General features: G+C 48.4%; 1 protein-coding gene across 5 annotated transcripts in view; it reads right to left on the bottom strand.

The window, feature by feature from the left end:
* Window positions 1-121: 121 nt before the first annotated feature.
* The window catches only part of ZNRF1 (zinc and ring finger 1), a 99,377-nt gene continuing 79,566 nt past the window's right edge, over window positions 122-19,932 (bottom strand). Inside the window, exons 2-5 of one of the 5 annotated variants that reach the window (XM_049864986.1) lie at window positions 14,819-14,914; window positions 3,767-3,872; window positions 2,044-2,135; window positions 122-1,219 (exon numbers count right to left, since the gene is read on the bottom strand). In XM_049864986.1, the coding sequence (XP_049720943.1) occupies window positions 2,078-2,135; window positions 3,767-3,872; window positions 14,819-14,914 (260 nt within the window). In that variant the 3' untranslated portion in view covers window positions 122-1,219; window positions 2,044-2,077. Of the gene's footprint in view, window positions 1,220-2,043; window positions 3,873-14,818; window positions 14,915-19,932 lie in introns of those variants that run through there. The other 4 variants (XM_049864989.1, XM_049864988.1, XM_049864987.1 and 1 more) reach the window with 4 other exon arrangements.

The following is a 19,932-nucleotide window of genomic DNA, read 5'->3' as shown; positions in this document are numbered from 1 at the left end:
TTACATTTTATGTTTTTCCATATTTTAGTATATAAATACAGAAACCTATTTCGCATGGGCTGATGCCACGTGTGAACATCAATGGCTAAAATGTTCTCAAACAGTGCCTGAAAACAAGTAGGTTGTACATCTTTTTTAAATAAGTCCTTTTTGTTTTTTAACATTTCCTGGGGTGGGGGGCGGGAATCCACAAAGGTCTAAGAAAAATGTTCAGGCATTTTTGCAGGACACTTGTGATGGTTAAGTCCTCTGAACTGACCCGAACCAGAAGGAAAGAGAGGGGAGGAAATGGGAATGGAAGGGAAGGAGGGTCCTTGATGGGTTGCCTTCTGGCAATAAAGTCAAGATATCAGGGTCTCCAGGGAAGGAAAAGTGCAAAACTGAGGCAGAAAAAATGGAAGAAAAAAAAACAGGGCAGTGAAGTTGGTGATGGTGAGGGCTGACTGGGGTGCAGGGGGAAGAAAGGGCTGTGTGTGTCACGCACACATGCCATCAGAATGCGGGCAGGAGACCTTGGCCTGGTTCGTTTGTCACTGAGTGGGTTACAGTTGGGCAGCAGACAGCAATCTGTAAACATCACGAGGAAAAACACCAGTCGACACTAGACTTTGTTTTTTTTATAATTTTTTTTTGTAAACACTTTAAAGACAGACCCACAACGCCTTTCAAAGGTGAAAAAGAAAATGCCCTTTCCCTCCTGGGATGAGGGGGTGAGGGGAAGGGTAGCAGTTGATTCTTTCTTCTTTCAAACTCGCTCTCATCCAATGGGGTGTCCTCGGGGAGAAAGGGAGAGCCATTCTCTGGAAGTCAGTGCAGCAGGGGTACCCTGTCCCCACTGGTGTCCCAAGCTCAGCTCTGCCCCAGTGTCCGATGAGCCTCCTCTCAGGAACAGGGCCTGTCTGTCCCTGTGTGGATCATAATAAATAAGTCGTGCTCCGTCTGGCCAGAGGGCCGGCCGCATGCCATCCAGCTGGGGCGCAGGCCGGGGCGGGCGTCTGTGGTTCCGGTCTGGGAAGGGCCCCTGAAGCCAAACATCATGCCGGGAATTTGGACTCACACTCCAGCGCCGGGCTCCACTCCCTCTGCCTCACTCTCACCCTTGCTTTTTCTTCTCCCCATGTCATCAGTGTTTGAGGTGAAGGTAAAAAGAGCAAATGTCCCTGATTTGTCTGACATCATCAGCTGTTCTGGGAGTTTACTTGGAATAAATAAAATAAACCTAGCAGAGAACAAAACAAAAAAGGGAAAGAGAGAAAAGAAGCCCCAAAACCTTTGGATATGAGGTGAGGTGGAGTCAGGGTTTTGGCATTTCTGAGGGTTTTTGTGTGTTTTCCAGAAAAAAAAGGAAATGCCAGCCCAGAACTCTGAAGGGACAGGTAAGATGGGGGCGGGAGAGGATGGCCATCGGTAAAGCAAGGTGCCCTGGGGAAAAAATGAGAGGTCAAACCAGGATGGTTATACAGGGGCATGTGCACTGTGGGGAGAAGTGAGCCAGCTGGCTGGTGGAATCAGGATCTTGCTGTGGTGTGGATGGGGCTGAGTCGGGCCTGGAGGCCTCAGACTCGTCTGGAAGCAGGGGTGAGGGAATGCCTACAGTTGAGAAGAACCAGCAGTAAAGACAATTGCTAACAAGCACTCTGCAGTGGATAGTACACCATCCCCTACACTGTCTCACTGAATGAGGGCAATGTTCATATAGGGAGGGGGGTACAATTAGCCCCTGGTCAACAAAGAAGAAAGGGAGATGCCAAGAGATGAGGACAGAGCCGAGCAGGGTTCACCCCCCATTCTCCCAAGAGCGTGCTGCCCCTCCAGCCGCTGCACTCCGGGACAGTCCTGGACTTTTTTCCGGGAGATTCACCCTGCACGTCCGAAATACATTGGTCTGTTCTCCACCTAACTCTAACTCAGCCACATTCATCTTCGCAATGTGTACATCTTAGTTTGTATTGTGTCCTTTCCCCCTCTTTCCCAGCCCCCGCTGCAGGCCCCCCGGGTGACCTGACCTGAGCCTGGGCCCGGACCGCCTCCCGGCAGGCTCACCTTTGAGAGGAGTCAGCGAGCATGCCCAGCAGGGTCAGTCCGCAGGGTGTTCTGGACAAGATCTGTTCACTTCAAACCACGAATCTATGCAACTGAGTGGAGGGGGTGGCAAGGGAGATGATGTTACCTGCTGACCAGACAGCTTCATGGGGGGCACTTTCAAAGGGCTGGATTCCTGAGCAGGGGTTTCCTAAACCTTTCCTGAAAGGACGCCAGGGAAAAACAACTCTAGATATCCACTTTTGAAGCAGAGAGAAGGCAGAATACCAAAACTGATCTTGGCTAGGCTGGAAGCAGCAGCCAACCTGGGGCAGTTCTATGCATGGAATTGGTGGGGCTGTGCCCTGCAGGAAGGGGAAGGCCATGGCCTTGAGCGGGACCAAGGCCTTAGTGCACAGAGCCCAGGAGGATGGCAATAGCTATGAGAGAGAGAGGTGCAGGGTGAGCAGGCAGAAGGCACAGGGCAGCTAGTCAACTATCTCTAAAGGTTGAAAGGTGGGGATGTGGGAACAAAGATGGCGGCTGGCCATGGCTGCGGGGTCCTGAGACAGCCCTCTCCTTGGTCAAAGGAGCAGCCTTGAGGCTCCCTCTGAGGGGGTGGCTTCTCAGGAGATGCCCAAGCTCTATGTGGTTCTGCTGTGGTTGGCAACTGGCCTCTACTCTTCCCTAAGGAGGTGGGGAGGGGAGGCTTGACTTTCCTGGCTTTGTGGCAATGCTAAGACTGAGCCAGGGAGGAGGCTGACAGGAAGCCCTGGTCTCTAGTGTTTACAGAAAAGCATTGTCGGAATCGAAGAAGAAACAGAGATTGCCCAAAGACAGCTTTCTGATTCGTAAGCCAACATCTGGGTATTTTCAAAGACAGAAACCAGACAGATTATTTGCATAATTCTCTGCAGGACCAAAGATTTTCTTATTCTGGTTCTGGTTAGTGCCTCCCTGGGGCACTAGAACACTGTGCCGGGACCAGTCCAAGACTCCACCCCCAGGCCAACCCCAGCCTCCACTGCACCAGCCCCATCTGTGTGCCGGCTGGACAGTCACCCCGCGGCCCTGAAGACTCAGGGCTTTGGAAAGCCCTATGTGTCATGAGGAAGCTCAGGGAGCCAGAGAGCAGGTGGTGACCACAGGCAGCACAGCACGTCCCCATCAGGGGAGAGGTGTCTTCTTTCCAGTTGGAAACCAGAATGAGGCCCAGGCAGGAGCACAAGGCCAAGCCTTGGCCCTGCTAATTAATTATAGCAACCTGTTGCGCTGTGGCCTGACAGGTAGTGGCGATTCTTGGCTCCTGTCCCTGGGAGCAGAGGCTGCCCAGGTGCCAGCAGGCCCACCCTCCATGTGCCCGCCTTGCACTGATTAAGGCTCTCATAACCGTGGAAGAGGAAGAAAAGGCTCAGGGAGTGAGGTGGAGAATCAGTTTCCCAGGTGGGATCCTGAGCACCTCCAAGCTGTGGGCTCCACGGCTCTCACCAGCAGCTGCCACCATCCAGAGCCAACAAACCGGAGCCAAACCTTTGACGCTTCAGTGCTTGACTGTGCTTGGGGTGGCCCTAACCCTTCTGCCAGCACACTGCACGCCCGTCTACAGGCCTCTGCCTCGATGTTCCTCAGAGCCCGCATCACAAGGAGAGGTCGTCATGGACCCAAAGGGGAAGCATAGCTAGGGTTGAGGGTCTGCCCCCGCCCCAAAGGGGCCTCTGGGATGCGGGATGTAAATGAATGGTACCTTTTGTGATAAATGCACAGGCAGGGCAGCCTGGCTATCGTGTCCCCCTGAAGCAGCTCCTCCAGGCAGATCACGCACTCACCCGCGTCTTTAGTCAGCACATCATCTGCAGGGGGGAGGGGGAGAGCGGGGAGAGGGTTAGTCACCAGCAAAGAGGTAGCACAAAGCAGCCACAGGCCCAGGAACCAGCTGGGGCTTCTGGGGTGGCCTGGACTGTGCAAGGCTCTGTGTGGGACACTGAAGCCCAAGATGGGCCTTGTCTTAAGGCCCTCACCATGGAGACAAGAGAGGATTAATAACCAAGTGGCCCAGGCAATGGAGGACAAAAATGGCTTGGAGAGGGAGAGGCACATAGCGGAGGCAATGTGAGGCAGATGGTTTCCTTATACACGTTGTATACTTTTCCCCTAAACACACACACATGCCAGAGGCACTGATTTCTGGTTTGGAAAAATATGGTAATGGTGAGAATGGAATGAGGCAAGAACGAATAGAAGCAGACTACTGTCTACCATGGTTATTAGCAAAATCATAAGTCAAAATCCCCAGCAGAATATGGGCACCCACCACTGCCAAGCCAACAGTCTTTGTTAAATTTCTATGACATTCTGTGCACTGGTGACTCACAATGAATAAGCCACAGTCTCAGCATTCAAGAAGCTCATGGGCTACCGGGGAAAGTCTAACAAGAAAAACTGAAGGCCCAATAATTTCTAGAAAGCCTTATGAGGAAGACAGGGCTAAGTATGAGGGATATAGAAGGCACCTAAACTGGGTGGGGACAGTTCATGCAAGTTTCTGGGAGAAGGTCACGCTGAGGTGAGCTGGACGGACAAGGTGAAGGGGAAGATGTTCCAGGCAAAGGCAACAGTATGCCTGCATCTGGGAACTACGGGGAGTTTGTTATGGAGGTGCAAAGAAACACATGGGGCCATGGAAGGGGTGGTGTCTGGGCTTTATCTGGTTAACTGAGGGGCATATTTGGTTTCTGGAAGCTTCTGGAGAACGGACTTGAGGCCACAGACAGGGAGCTGCCTCTGGAGGCCAACGCAGCAGTGCAGGAGAGAAGGGGAGGAATGGGGGGTGCTGATGAGGGCAGCTGGGCTCACAGGGCTCTCTGCACTGAGAAAGGGAAACCTGGAGGAGAAGGATGGGCACAGGATGGAAGTGACCATTTCAGAATTAGGTGGGAGCTGTCAACCAGGGGTTTCCAGTTGGACGTGCTAATAGAGACCTCCAGGGGTCTGCTGGAAGTCTAGATCCGGGGTTTAGAATAGAGACGTGGGTGGCAGATACAGATGTGGGATTAAAGACTGCCCGGGGAGAAAGTTTATCCTGAAATCCAAAGAAGGCAGAAGACCGAACCAAGGTTAACTTCAATATTCGAAGGGCAGATGAACACAAAGTGAGCAAAAGGTTACCTAGAAGTTCTCACAACTAAAGGAGAAATACTAAGAGATCAGGGTTATGGATGTAAAGAAAAGAAAAAGCTTGTAGCAAGAGCAATTCCCCACCACTAAAAAATTTTAATTGCTTATGAACATTGCCAGTGATGCACAGTAAGATCTTGTATGTACAAATGCGTGAGTGTGTGTGTTTGTGCATGTGCACATTTCCATTTAAGTCTAAAAATCTTACGAGCTTGGCAGGGCAGATGGTGTTATCCCATTTTGCAAACGAGGACACTGAAATCCAGAGAGGCTAAACTTCCTGCCTAAAGTCAGTGGGTTCATGAATGGTAGTGCTGGGACTGGGCCCCTCCTCCTGGGTGTCCTCCTCCATTGCTGCTTCTTTGTGGCCTCTGATGATTATGGTGGAAAGGGAGACACGTGGGTCCCATGTCAAGATGACATTAAGATGAGGATCCTTCAGGACCTAGAAGGTTATGGTGAGTCCAAGTGCCCCACCAGGAACCCCGAGGAAGATGCATAAAACAAAACCGATTCAGTACTTAATTGCCCACACACGGGAGTTCTGAGAAAAGTCACCCTAAGGTTCCTAGCTACCAGAACAATCTGCGGTCATTTTCTCTGGCTGTTAACATCTAGCTAAGTCAAGGGCCTACCTGAAAGGAGATACAAAAAATCTCAAGACTGAAAAAGGAGCTGGCATGCAGCCTACCACTGGTACGCAACCTTAGACTCCAGACGTGGCAAGCTGCAGACCAATATAAAGGGATGATCCCATTTTTTTAAGGTGTCAAATGCCATACATAAGTCTTTGTGCATATATGTTTGTGTAAGCATAGAAAAATGTCTGGAAGGATACACAAATCTTAATGGCTGAGGGGGAGGAGGATTAGAAGAAAAAAGATTTTTATATACTTTTGTATTGTTTAACTGTTAGAACATGCATTATTTTTATAATTAAAAAACCCAATGAAGAAGTATACTGGTGGTTGCACAACATGGTGAGTGTAATTAATACTACTGAATTGTATATTTGAAATTGGTTAAAATAGCAAAATTTTGTTATATATATTTTTTAAAAACCATATTTTTTTAATTTTTATTAAGCTTCAAGTGAACATTTACCATTCCAATCAGTCTGTCACATGTAAGTTTACATACATCTTACTCCCTTCTCCCACTTGCTCTCCCCCTATTGAGTCAGCCCTTTCAGTCTCTCGTTTCGTGCCAATTTTGCTGTCTTCCCTCTCTCTCTATCTTCCCATCCCCCTCCAGTCAAGAGTTGCCAACACACTCTCCAGTGTCCACCTGATTTAATTAGCTCACTCTTCATCAGCATCTCTCTCCCCCCTCCGCTGACCAGTCCTTTTCATGTCTGATGAGTTGTCTTCGGGGATGGTTCCTGTCCTGTGCCATCAGAAGGTCTGGGGAGCATTGCCTCTGGGATTCCTCTAGTCGCAGTCATACCATTAAGTATGGTCTTTTTATGAGAATTTGGGGTCTGTATCCCATTGGTCTCCTGCTCCCTCAGGAGTTGTCTGTTGTGCTCCCTGACAGGGCAGACATCGATTGTGGCCGGGCACCAACTAGTTCTTCTGGTCTCAGGATAATGTAGGTCTCTGGTTCATGTGGCCCTTTCTGTCTCTTGGGTTCTTAGTTGTCGTGTGACCTTGGTGTTCTTCCTTTGCCTTTGCTCCAGGTGGGTTGAGACCAAAAACCGTATTTTTTAAAAAGAGAGAGGGAATGTTAAGTCCTAACACCTCTCTACACTTGAGTGGAAAACGGGCTGGAATAATCAAGATTTCCCTTCTCTCTGGTGCCATCATTTAGCCGTATAAGGATCCCTTCCTTCTTTTTCTGTTGGTAACATTACTTCCATGCTCAAGATCTTCGTTGGTCTGCCCTACCTATTAAGCCAGGTGCAAGTCCTGGTTCTTTACTTACTAGCTACATGAACTTGAGCAAGATACTGAACCTCCTGGAACCATAGTTACTTTATCTATAACATAGGAATAATAACAGTTGCTACTTTTGGTAGCTATGACTTATGTAGCTGGAGTACAATGTGATTTTTCAGCTGCTCCCATCAACAGGTGGAGCCTGTTTTCCCACTTTTTGAGCTGGCCATGTGAAGTAGGTAGGATGTGACAGAAGTGACTGTGTCAATTCCGAGCTAGACCGCAAGAGGTTTCCATGTTTCCTCTGTCTCAGCATCCTGCCACTGGCATGTGAACAAGCTCAAGCTAGCCTGCTAAAGAATGTGGAAAATAATCAACAGAGGCTGCCCAGCTAAGGCCATCTTAGACCAGCCAGGCCCAAGCTTACCCATCAGTTGAACCCAAACACATGAGACTGACCAAGCTTGGCCCAGATCTGCAGAACCTCTTTAGACTTGTTATAAATAATAAATGATTGCTATTTTAAACTACTAAAAAAAAAAGTATACTGATGTCTGCATTTTACTCTGAAATCATCTAATGGGTAAGAGGGATTTGGCGGCTGGATAGAGAGGTGGGGTAATAGATACGTGACAAGGCAAGTATAATATAATGTAGACTCTAGGTGATGGGTAAGTGTTCACTGCAAAACTCAACTTTGCTGTATGTCTGACATTTTTCATAATAAAATATCAGAGGAAAAAACCCCAATAAGGATCGGAGGAAAAATATTCTAAATTTGAGAGGGCAGAGTCATACTGTCGACATTCTAGGACATGTCTTCTCCACTTTCTTTGTCTTGGGCATTTCATCTGTAAATGAGTATTTGGGCATCAGATCTTAGTTCTTTTCTTCACATCAAACTCCATACTTAAGGATGATTTCCCTTGTACTCCCCACCACCCCTCCGCGATTGGTAACTCAGTTGTGAGCCCAAGCAGCAAGGTAGAATTCTCTGGGACTCAAACAGCTTCCCACTCAGGCTGCACGCTCTCAGACTGAGTCAACTCTAGCAGTGAACCCTTGAGGGTGACTGAGGTCTGGGACAAGAGAAGCCAGGTGGAGATGTGGCATAAAGGCTTTCTTCTTTTTTTTTTTTTTTTCTTCAACAAGATTGGATTGACTCTCACCTTTTCACATTATCACTAGGGGAAGGCGAGAGGTATTGGGCAATTCACTTTCTTCTCCTAGGGCGAAATTCACGGACTCAGACTTGTCCAACCATAGATCCCACCACACCACATTTTATAAAGCATCTCTACACGTAGTGCTAGCCTGGGTCTGAGCAATGTGAGGAACCCAGCCAGGCTGGTACACAGGAGGGAGCACATTTCACTGGAATTGAGGCCACGGCTGCAAAAGGCTGCCTGGAGGCTCCTGGGGGTGAGGTGGAGTCAGGTGCTTAGAGTCTGACAGCCTGGGAAAGCCAGCAAGGCCCATACCTAGTGCAGTGCCCAGTGGGCAGCATTCTTCCCAGAGATCAAGACAGGAAGAGCAAAAGGCCAGCAAGCGGTCTGAGTGGGTGACTGAAACTTCCTGTCCTAATCCCTAGGGCTCTGGGAATCAGCAGCCCACAAATGTCCCTGGGATCCTAGCAGGGAAGTGGAAGTTGGCAAGACCAAAGTGTGGATGTTGACCAGCTCCCACAAGATATCCACACTCATCGGATGGGAGCTTGCTGCCTGTTGTGAGGATGAGGTCATGGCTGAGACTTCATAGCACAAAGCCAAGGGCCCTTACCCCACAGAAGTTTGGCCCTCTAGTGTCCCAGGCACCCAGAGGAGGGCCTCAACAAATGCTGGTTGATGAGAACACAGAAACAGGCTGCGCTTTCTGCCTTGTCCTTACTGCCTCATCCCCCAAGCTTCCTGGTACTAGGGAGAGTTTGGAAGTGTGTTTGGCCTGGCCAAGGGTGCCAAATACCTGTCCCTGCAATCAGACCCAGGGACCAAATCAGAATGGCAGGGCCAGGTCTCTGGCACCAAAATGGGAGGTGTGAAGACTGTGATAGAGCTGGGGGTGGGAGGTGATGAACTATTTATTTCTTCTTCCTCCTAGAGATCCAGGGGCAGCCCTCCTGACAGCAGCTGTCCATCAAACAAAAGTAGAAGGAGAAAAACAAGCCCTCGTGTCTTTGGGCCCACCTATATGCCAGGAACCTCACAAATATATTTCAACGCCCTCCCTCACCTTCCAGATGCGGCTCAAAGAAGTTGGGTGGCCTGGATGAGCCCAGGCAGCTGGTGGGTAGCTAAATTGGGATCTGAATCCAGATGTAACTTCAAGCCCAATTCCTTCCACTTGACCACTCTGCCTCCTTTCCTTATAAGACCAAGCGACATGGGTCCCTTCCCTTGGGCTGCAAACGCTACCCAGCTCACAGGCAGCAGCTTCAAGTCCTTGTGTGGATGTGTGAATGGGGGGAGGTGGTGGCAGAGGGACTTGGGTGCTCAGAGAGAACAGACCAGACCTTAGAGAGCTGCATTGCTGCCCTTGGCCTGCCACACTGGGGCTTACGTCCCCTGTGGGCAGCTCTGGCGAAACACTCCTCAAAGTCCCCAGAGCTGCTGGCAGCGTGGAGGGGTGGGGAGGCCTAAATAGCCACAGCCACATTCCTGCTGGCTGGAGGGAAGGCTGATACTGTGAACTCTGAGTCAGCAGCAGAGTGGAACATGCATATACATTCCCTGTGCCTGGTGGCAGTTAAGGCCCAGTGGGAAGTAAGGTGGGAGCCAGAGGCAGAATCCCTGGCAGATGATGCAGGAACCCAGGCTCCACCCCCTGGCCTCATTTCCAGCCTGAGTGCAGACCTCCTGATCCTGCAGCCTCTTCAGTCTGCAGAGCCACTGCCCGGGCTCCCAGGGGACAGGAAAGGGTAGCGTCGATGGTACCGGGCCTGGCTGGTACCCTTCTTGGGAAATCTGGGAAGCTCTGCTCTCCAGGCAAAGGCGGACCTTGGGCTCCTCCATCAGCAGCAGCATGCCCTCCCCAACACCCCAAGACTGTTAGATGCAACTCAATCGTTAGGCAAGTTGGGGTGCAGTGATAAGAGCCCAGAGGGTGAACCAGATACAGCTCTGGCAGTGGAGGCCTGGAGGCTTCATACTGACGGGCCCCCCCAGCTATGCTGCCCAGTCCCCTTTCCTAGAGCCGGCCCCTTCTGGCTCCCCCCTTGCATTGGCCCTGCAGGCTTCCTCCCTCCCAGTCCTCATTCACTCAGGCTCAGTCAATCTGGGTGAGCCTGCCTCCTCCCTTCCTTCCTCCTTCCTCCCAGAAGGAACATCGGGACACCTCCGCAGCTGCCTGACTCCATCCAGACTCTAGCACTGCTGCGGCACCCAACAATAGCTCCCAGCATCCCACGCAGGGCCAGCAAACTCTCCAGCCCACAATGGCTTCCCCAGTCAGGAGAAAAAGCGCTTCCAGCCCACCACAGGGGTCTCTGAGAGCAAAAGACACAACAGGTCAAATAAGCACCTGTTTACATGTGTCGGCAGAAGGTCTTTCTGCTTTTACAGGAGCCAGGCCCCCTCTCCTTTAAAGAAAGCTTGTGTGACAACTAACAGCTCAAGAGCCCTTGAAGATGGGGGCAAGAGGAGAGGGTTATGACAATAAGGAGCAGGGGGGCTGGTGAGGGGAGAGGCTATCTTCTGAAGCAGTCTGACAGCCAGGCCCTCCATATACTGCTGACAGGAACCTGCCACAGCCACACTCTCCGGGGGCCAGGGATCCTGGCTGGTCTTGTATCCACCCCATGCTATTAGGATTCTCTTCTGTTCATAGGAAAGCCAGACGCCCACATCTTGAGATTCGTTCTGCTGGCAGAGCAATTTGAGAGACACAGTTGGAGCACTCCTGGAGGGTACGTTCCCAAAGTCTCAACTGTAAATGCAGGTGGGGAAAAGGGAGAAAGCAAAAGGCCCACTCAAGCTGACCACAGCCACCCACACCACTGGGTCCCACCGACTTCTTCCTCTCTCCTATGCTGTGCGCACATCTTTCAGGAGTCCTGGTCCAGGGGTGCCTGGGGAAGAGAGCTCCAGAACAAAGGACGTCACCATCAGTGCTTTGGGGTCCACCACCATTCCCTGCCCCTCCTGTATAGTTCAGCTTGGTCACCAGTCTTGATGGCCAGGTGCTTGCCCTGGGAGCACCAGGTACTAGTCTGCACATTATCTCCTGGGCACAAGGTAAACCAGTTAAACTAGTCTCACCTTTTCTTTTTTTTTTTCAATCCGGCAGATACTGGAGACCTTCCAACCCACTGCTCAGGCCAACCCTCATAATAAGAAAAATACTACTTTCTATCTGCTTCATTTGGGAGATTTCCACTTTCTTCCTTTGGTGGTTCACTGAATTTCTTCTTACATAGCCACTGTAAATTTTCTAAAAATTTCCCCAATTGGTGCCAGAAATTACAGAAAGTGTGTGCGTGCGTGTGCGTGTGTGTGTAGGCAGATGGGAAGTCTCCAGTGGAGTGACCAGAGGGTCTAGCAGATCTTCGTAAGGAAATGGCACTTCTCTCTCTCACCATTAAGAAAGCCTCATCTTGTTCCCTTCCAGAAAGATTCCAAGAGCTCTACACATAGATTCTTTAAATCTCTTCACAGTTTTTTTGTTTTAAATAAAAAAGGTTCAGAGGAACAGGAGAGGCTGGGATGATGCGAGATCATGGGTAAAACATGGTACTGACAGATCAAAATAAACACCCCCATCTCCTGACTTGAGGCTTTGGCCCACGGCCACTGGAGAACTGAGGAGGAAGGCTGACCCTTGTCAATTCATGCCAATGCTAAGAAAGAGCCAGAGAAGAGGCTGATGGCAAAGCCCCGGTCTCTAGTGTTTATAGAAAAGGATTGTCTGAATTCAAGAGGGAACTAGAACCAGCCCTAGACCTGCAGTTGCCCCTGGAGACTGGTACTCCAAGCTTTCAAATCCCAGCTGGTAAAATGCTTTCCTCGTATCTGAAGGTTTGGGTATCTTCAGGAAAGACAAATGCCTGAATATAAGCAGTCCAGTCACGAAGATCTACTTTTTGCCTTAATAGGACCCACAGAGGAGTCAGACTATTGTTTCTGAAGCATCTTCTTCATTTTAAGGCAAATTCCCCTGATAGTACCATTGGAATGCGACTTTGCCTCTGGTGGTAGAAGAATGGCTTTTGCAAAGACATCCTTGAGTTTAAAGCCTCTCCTTTCCAGTCTCTCCAGACATACACCTGCCTTAGGAGGTGGCCTCTCAATTAGAGGAAAAGGGAAAAATAGGACTGGTATAGCTTACACCTGGGCTGGGGGGTGAGCCAGCCAACCTCTCTTCCTCTGAGGGGACACCAACCACAGTCTCCTATGCAGGCAGTGGTGAAAGAGGAGGGACAACCCTCCCCTATGGCTGCTGGTGGGGAGGACTGGTGCTGGTAAGACCAGATGCTCAAGGGCTAATCCGGAAGAGGACAAGAGATGCTTGGAGACATCATGGGCAGTTCACCTTCCCAGTTCTCTAAGTGTGATAGCCCCTTACTCATGGTGGCCCCAAGAGGACTCTGCCTCCACAGCTACTCTCCCAGCGTTCTCCCTGATAACTCCAACAGCTAGGCTCTCTCTGGCTGAGGTCATTCTGAGGCTTCTTTGTGTTCTTACTACAGCAAAGACAATGTCAACAGAGAACTCTCTCCAACAGTCCACAGGACAAAAAGAGGTCTTCATAAGGTCTCCACACATGTGGACAGATAAGTGAATACAGTCTGTGAGGCCATGGCTGGGGAGGGCTGTGAGACACAGTAGAGGACTCCTCACCCTCTGTGGTCCCAAGCAGAGATGGGGAAGAGGAACAAAGCCGAGCTTGGGGACCCTCGACAGAATGCACACAGACGAGTCTGAAAGAAAGCCCAGGGAACACGTGACAAGAGTCAGAGACACTGTGGCAGCCAGTCCCCAGGAGACGGCCTTCCCTTGTCCCTGGAGAAAAGAAGAGGCTTCCCTGACACCAGGTAGGATATAAAGGGGGAGGATCTCCTGCCCTGAGCTGGTCTCCACCCTGAGCAAAGCTTATCAGACTGCCTGCAGCTGGGACAAGTGGTAGCATGGCCCCCCTACATCCAGAACCTTTTGGCCAAGCAAGTAATTATGAGATAAGAGTAGATACACTTTCAGTAGATCAGGTCCCTTATGATTATTTCCCAGGAGCAATCTGGAAAGTGATAAACTCTCCAGCAGCACCACAGGCCCTGTCTAGGCTGGTGCTGCGTGGGGAAAAGAGCAGTCCGGGTCTGAGGAGGCTATCAGGGCAGGTGCCCAAAACCTGTGAGGAGGGTCTATCCTGCAAACTTCCACAGTCAGGATGTGGTTGAATTACCCAGGTTCCCCTTGAGCACAGTCCTCAGACTCTAAGGATTAATCACAGGACTCTTCCTGACCATGGCTGTGACTTTCACCCTAGAAGGCAGGTCCTGTACCACGGTTGGAGAGAGACCCCCATTCAGACATAGTGCCTGTTCTCTTAGAAGACACAGCTCTCTGATGAACATGGTTTGATATCCCCATTTTATGGACCAGAAAACTGAGGCTCCACTAAGTTAAGCAACTTTTCCAAGATTATACAGCCAGTAAGTGGTGGAAGCACGATTTGAATTCAAATCAGTTTAACTTCAAATTCTTACCCATATCATACCCCGCAGATGTTTATACTCAGGAACGGATTAACCAATAAGCAAGGTACCGGTAAGCACAGTATCAGTAAGCAAGGTACGTATGGGCTTACTGTAAGCAAGGTACACATGCGCTTAATTGTGTTTACTTACTAATCTGTAGTACACAATACGACATGAGTTTCATCAAGGATGTGGTGGAAAACAGGTGAAATTGTGCATGATGGATTAGTAAGTAAGCACAAGTAAGCCCATGCATACCTTGCTTATAGGTAATCTGTCCCTGTTTATACTCATTTTGTTCACAGAGGTGCCATGTTAGGGTGACTTGGGATTCACAGAATCCTCTGGCTCCATAATCCTACCTGTTATTCACTGCTCAGCTCTAAGACAGCCTCCCAGGTAGGAAGTACCACGGCCCTGGTATGAAGCAGCTTGACTGTGCTGGAGCAACTAGGTAGCATGCCAGCATTTTTAATCACTGAAGGGTGTCCAAGTATTGTGCTTATGCTCACAGAGCTTAATCAGGTGTTGGAGAGTTGCAGAGTGACAAGGAGAACAATCAGGCTTCCCATTACTCCGTGCCCACCACCAACAGACAGATGGCCCTTCCCCAAGGAGACAATGCTCCCTCTGGGGCCCTTCTGCTGCTCAGAACTAACTCTTGGAGTGAGTCCAGCTGTCTCAGTGCCAACCACAGTCAGGTGTGTGAACAGTGAAGGAATGGTGGCCCTATCTCCCAACCAGATGTCCAAAGAACTGAGGGTGCAGAATAAAGGGCAAAGGATTAATTGAGCAACCTGAGAGACAGTGCACCTTGAACCTGACCTTGTGCCTCCCTTCCTTGTCCCACTCCTCTTTTTCTCCGACTTCCACAACAGGTTCCCCAGAAAAGTCTGGCTCCTTATTACCACTGAGGTATTTTTGTCAAAAGGCAGGGTATAAATGCTGCAGGAAGCCATGTAATATTGGGGAAACCCTCATCAAAGGCTCCCCACAGAAGCAGTGGCTGCCCCTTCCCCGCCCCCCCCAAAGCAGCAGGTGAGGCAGGCCGAGCCCTTACCATTGTAGGAGAGGCGTGGTTTGCTCAGACACATTATAAAGTGCATTTCCATTTCATCAGAAGCCACAGACTTGGAGCAAATGGGGCACTTGAAACCTGAAAGAGAGGAAAACAGAATGAAATGTTTTCTCCAAACCAAGTATATGCACAATAAATGTGGACACTCTCCAATGACTGTACAGTTGTATGGAATCAGAGACAACATGGAGAATTAAAAGCTAGACAGACCTTATTAGAACAGCAAAACTTTGCTATTTTATTACAATCTCCAAATCCAATGTTTCCACTCGTCCTCTATCACATACCCCTCATGAAAGTTTAACAGAAGTCACTAATACCTGATTTGAGTTTTACTTTCTTTCAGATCCTTCCTCAAGGGGGTTCGCTGGGCAATGGGAACAAGGTGGCATGAAATCAAGGCACCTGAATAATCAATCTTTGAATAATAAAGTGTTTAATATCCCTCTACCTCACAACCAGCCCTCAAACCAAGTGGCAGGGATTACTTTTGGGAGGAATCTCTACAGTTAGTGGAACCTCTACCCCTTGCCCAGCTCTGCCTCTGCACCCTCATAACCAGGCAACCCCCCTTACCCAGAGCACCATTACAACTACCAGAGAAGGAGTCTTTCCACAGCCAAGGCAGGTGCCCTTTAGAAGTGTGTGAAAAGCAGGTGGTCTTCCAGAGCCCATAGGGTTCCCAAATGCATGTGTGCCTGGCCAAATACCATCAAAGAAAGGAGTCATAGCTGCTTCACAACGCCAGGTGGATACAGGGCTTTGCGATCCCAAGGAAGTCTGGGCTGCTCATACATCCAGAGTTCCATCAGGACAGTATCAGTATGGGTAAAATTCTGTTGAGAATCTTCTGAACTTAACTCCATTAAGCAAATCTAATCTCTTCATCTATTTTTATACAACACAGATAAGCCATTTCCATTTTACTTTTTTTGAAATTATTTTCAAGTGGATCAATTCTGTTCTGTCTAAATTCTACCAAAGTGATCTGACGCCATTAAAAAGTCATCTTTTGTCTGCATCAAATTTTACATATTTATAGCTTCTCTCTTTTGTGACAGATTCCTACCTGTCCAGTTTGGATTTCCTAGGTCAAAACCAGCACATTGAGATGTTGTTGTACAGGTTCGACTCTTTTGTTAATTTTTAGTCAAAATTTTCCAGACACAGTGTTATTTGATACTGGCTATTATGAAACAGACGAGACTAAGTGCCTGTGTTGACTGGTCACTGTTCCAGGGCTGAGGGGACAGTCACAGCCTCAGCAGTGTCCTTCACACAGTCGCCTTGCTAATTCTGTAGGGAAAGCAAAGACTATGACAGCCGGGTGGTGCTGAGGGACAGGAAGCCAGCTGGCTCCCACTCCTGGGGAGCACACGAGCACTTCGCTTCACCAACCCGGTGCCACTGAGTGGATTCTGACTCACAGCGGCCTCATGTGTGTCAGAGCAGAACTGTTTTCAACGGCTGGAATCTTAGGGAAGCAGATCACCAGGTCTTTCTTCTGTGGCACCACAAGGTGGATTCAAACTGCCGATCTCTGGTAAGTAGCCAAGCGCAAACAGTTTTTGCCACCAGGGACCTACTTTGTTTCAAGTCTTCTCCAAATCCACCTCTGCAGTAATAATGCACTGAACTACAGAACCAGACAGAACGTTCAAGGTCTGGTTAACTGTGGACAAAGCAGACATCTGTCTGTGGCGTATTCCCATTCCCCCAACCCCTTTCATCCTCAAAGATCTTGGAATCTTAGTTTCTTGGCTAAAAAGTCTTGGGGACGCTACCAGCCCAAGGACTTTGGCCAAGCTTTGAGAAAGCTGTATTTTCTGCCCTCTGGGTGGTTACAGATCCATTATTAACAAAATCAGAAGGCTGAAAAGAAACACGGTGGGGTAGTGGAGCCCGCTCCCAGTTTTCTGGTAGAACTGGATCTATAATATCCCAGGCTGATTATTTTCCACCTCAGTCTAGAAATCTGCAGAGCCAATGTTACCCACTTGGTAGACAGATAAATAATGAAGTCATAGAGTGAGGATGTAATCTTTACAGAAAGGAGCCCTGGTCATGCAGTGGTTAAGCACTCGCCCACTAGCTGAAAGGCTGGTGGTTTAAACCTACCAGCTGCTCTGCAACAGAAAGACGTGGCAGTCTGCTTCTTTAAAGATTACAGCCTTGGAAATTCTATGGGGCAGTTCTACTCTGCCCTATAGGGTTGCTATGAGTCAGAATCGATACGACAGCAATGGGTTACGGAGAGTGAGGATGCTCTCTGTGTCTACCCTAAATTCCTCTGCATCAGTGCATCTGCTTCATGCCTATGGCTAAAAGTCAAGCTGATACATAAAATTACAATCCACAGAATGACCAGCTATTGGGAGATTAACGATCTCATTTTCTCCAGAGATTCATTCACATAGGTTGTTTTAAACTCAAAAGATCAAGGTTTTGCAACACTTTAAACGGCCACAGGCTACTTCTACTTTAAACTTGCAAAGTTAGCAAAGGTAGAGGGCTCAGAAAGATCTCTGCGCAGACAAGGACAGATGTGCCCTGGACCAGGTCCTCTTACACCAGGCCTTGACACATTCATTGTGAGTGTTAAAGTGACTCACTACTAATAAAAAGCCTTGATTACTATAACCCAGAAATCCAAACCCAGTGCCGTCGAGTCGATTCCGACTCATAGCGACCCTATAGGACAGACTAGAACTGCCCCATAGAGTTTCCAAGGAGCGCCTGGCAGATTCGAACTGCCAACTCTTTGGTTAGCAGTTGTAGCACTTAACCACCACACCACCAGGGTTTCGTTTAGTTACCACATATCCCCTAATTTTCTATTAACTTAGGACAGATTCAAGGTTATCCTTTTAAGATTTTCATCATTCAATGCCCTGCATCCTAATGTAATTTCTTAGTGCAGGACAAGGGGTTGAGTTACAGACATTCTGGTAAACCCAAAAGAAGGTCTACAAGGGAATGTCATTGGACACCTATGTCCTGGAAAAATTGGCATATGTATGCAAAAGCTGAATAATGGATAAGGAAGACCAAAGAATAATCAATGCATTTGAATTATGGTGATGGCAAAGAATACTGAATGTACCAGGGACTGTCAGAAGAATGAACACATCTTGGAAGAAGTACAACCAAAATGCTTCTTAGAAGTGAGGATAGTGAGACTTCATCTCACTTACTCTGGACATGTTATCAGGAGGGCCCAGTCCCTGGAGAAGGACATCATGCTCTGTAAAATAGAGAGTCAGTGAAAAAGAGGAAGACACTCAGTGAGATGGACTGATACAGTGGTTGCAACAATGGGCTCAAACATGGCAACGATCTAAGAATGGCACAAGATGGGGCAATGTTTGCATTGTTATCCATAAGGTTGCTATGATTCAGAACTGACTCAATGGCACCTAACAACAGTCCCCTTCACTGTACAGACAAGGAAACAGTCCTGGGGAGGCCAATGAGTTATCCAAGGTCAAACAACTGAAGTGGCAGAGCTTTGAGTCAGATTTCTTAGCTCCCAAACTAAATTTCTTTCCATCCAGGAAGAAAGAATTTACCACAGAGTTTTCAGAAAGAGATGGGTTGCGGAATGTTACCTCTGGAGTGGAAGCACCACTGCAGTAGGAAGACATCTACAGTCTAACTGAAGCAGGGTTAACACCACTGGCATCGTCTACCTCTGGATTTTTTTGGGAAGGGCTCAAGAAACAAATCTGGGTTTATTCTGTGAGTAGGAAATGCCAAGATGACCTGGGTTTTCCAGCCTCAAGACTCTGACAAGTAACCTACCCTCCTGGGCCTTATATTTCCTCATCTGAAAAATGGAGGAATTCACCTCACACATATGAGGAGCAAATGAGATTAGGAGCATGAAAGCTAATCAAATGTAGGGTGGTGTCGTCATCATATCAACCTGGCAGCACTTAACGAGGAGGATGGAACAGGAAAGGATTTGGTGGACCAACAAGAGGGTGACAGACCACCAGGAATCTAGGCAAGGGCACACTGGCCACAGGCCATACAAAGTGTGCTAGGGGGTGGTGGTCACATCTCTGATCAGCTTTGCAGGATTCCATCTGTGCCTCCTTTGAATTTTCAGAGCATGACATACTGCTATTGGCACCTTCCATACTGCCAGTGTGGAAACAACAGTCCCTGTTTAACTTCTGCAGCACCTATCCTTGCACGTGATAATATACCTTCTCCTCACTTACTATCTCAATATCCAACATTTTGCACTTATGACAATAGTAAAAAATCTACTATTGAACTATTCTGTGCATTAACGACATAAGTCTGGCAATAATGATTACCAAGGCAGAGGTGCAGGGCAAGAGTAACGCTGGTTTTGATGGCTAAAGTTATGTCAGCTTGGCTGGACCACAATTCTCAGTAGCTTAGCAGTTATGTAATGACATAATTTGTCAGTTATGTAATGATGCAGTTCATCCTCCATTTTGAGATCTGATGCGGTCATCCTCCATTTTTGCATAATGCCAATTTCCCCTAACGATCTGGTCTTTGGAACCTACCCATGTCAATAAGTGAGGAAAGGGTGTAAATAACAGCTTGCATTTACTGAGTCATTACTATGGACAATCACTGTGCTTTACATGTCTTCTCATTTACCATAATAGAAGGCAGTACTATCATTAACTCTATTTTACAGATGAGGACATTAGGGCTCAGAAGGCTAAGTCACTTACCCAAGGTAACACAGCCAATAAGAGGCAGCGCTAGCACACCACAACCAGGAAGCCTGATCACCAAGTCTATACCCTTGACCACTACGCTGTGCTACTGGCTGACCAGGACAGGAAGAGAAGTTACATAAAATTGACATAAAGTGCTACACAAATGTGGGAGTATTACCAAATACTGATTTCTGTTCTTCCATATTGTTCCAGCAATTCTCCTGAAGTACCCATGGCCCTGGATAATCCCATAAGCTGAAACTAAAAAAAAAAAATTTTTTTTTTCTGAAAATTGTCTTACTATGGAAGGAATGAGTTCTGCCTTCCACTTGGCACTGAGCCTATAGCACTGGTAATAAGATGCTGAGTCTGCAAATTACCTTTAAGATG

This window comes from Elephas maximus, chromosome 21, assembly GCF_024166365.1.
Source record: "Elephas maximus indicus isolate mEleMax1 chromosome 21, mEleMax1 primary haplotype, whole genome shotgun sequence".
Taxonomy (NCBI): Eukaryota; Metazoa; Chordata; class Mammalia; order Proboscidea; family Elephantidae; genus Elephas; species Elephas maximus.
This window is presented reverse-complemented; position numbering and strand designations above follow the sequence as displayed.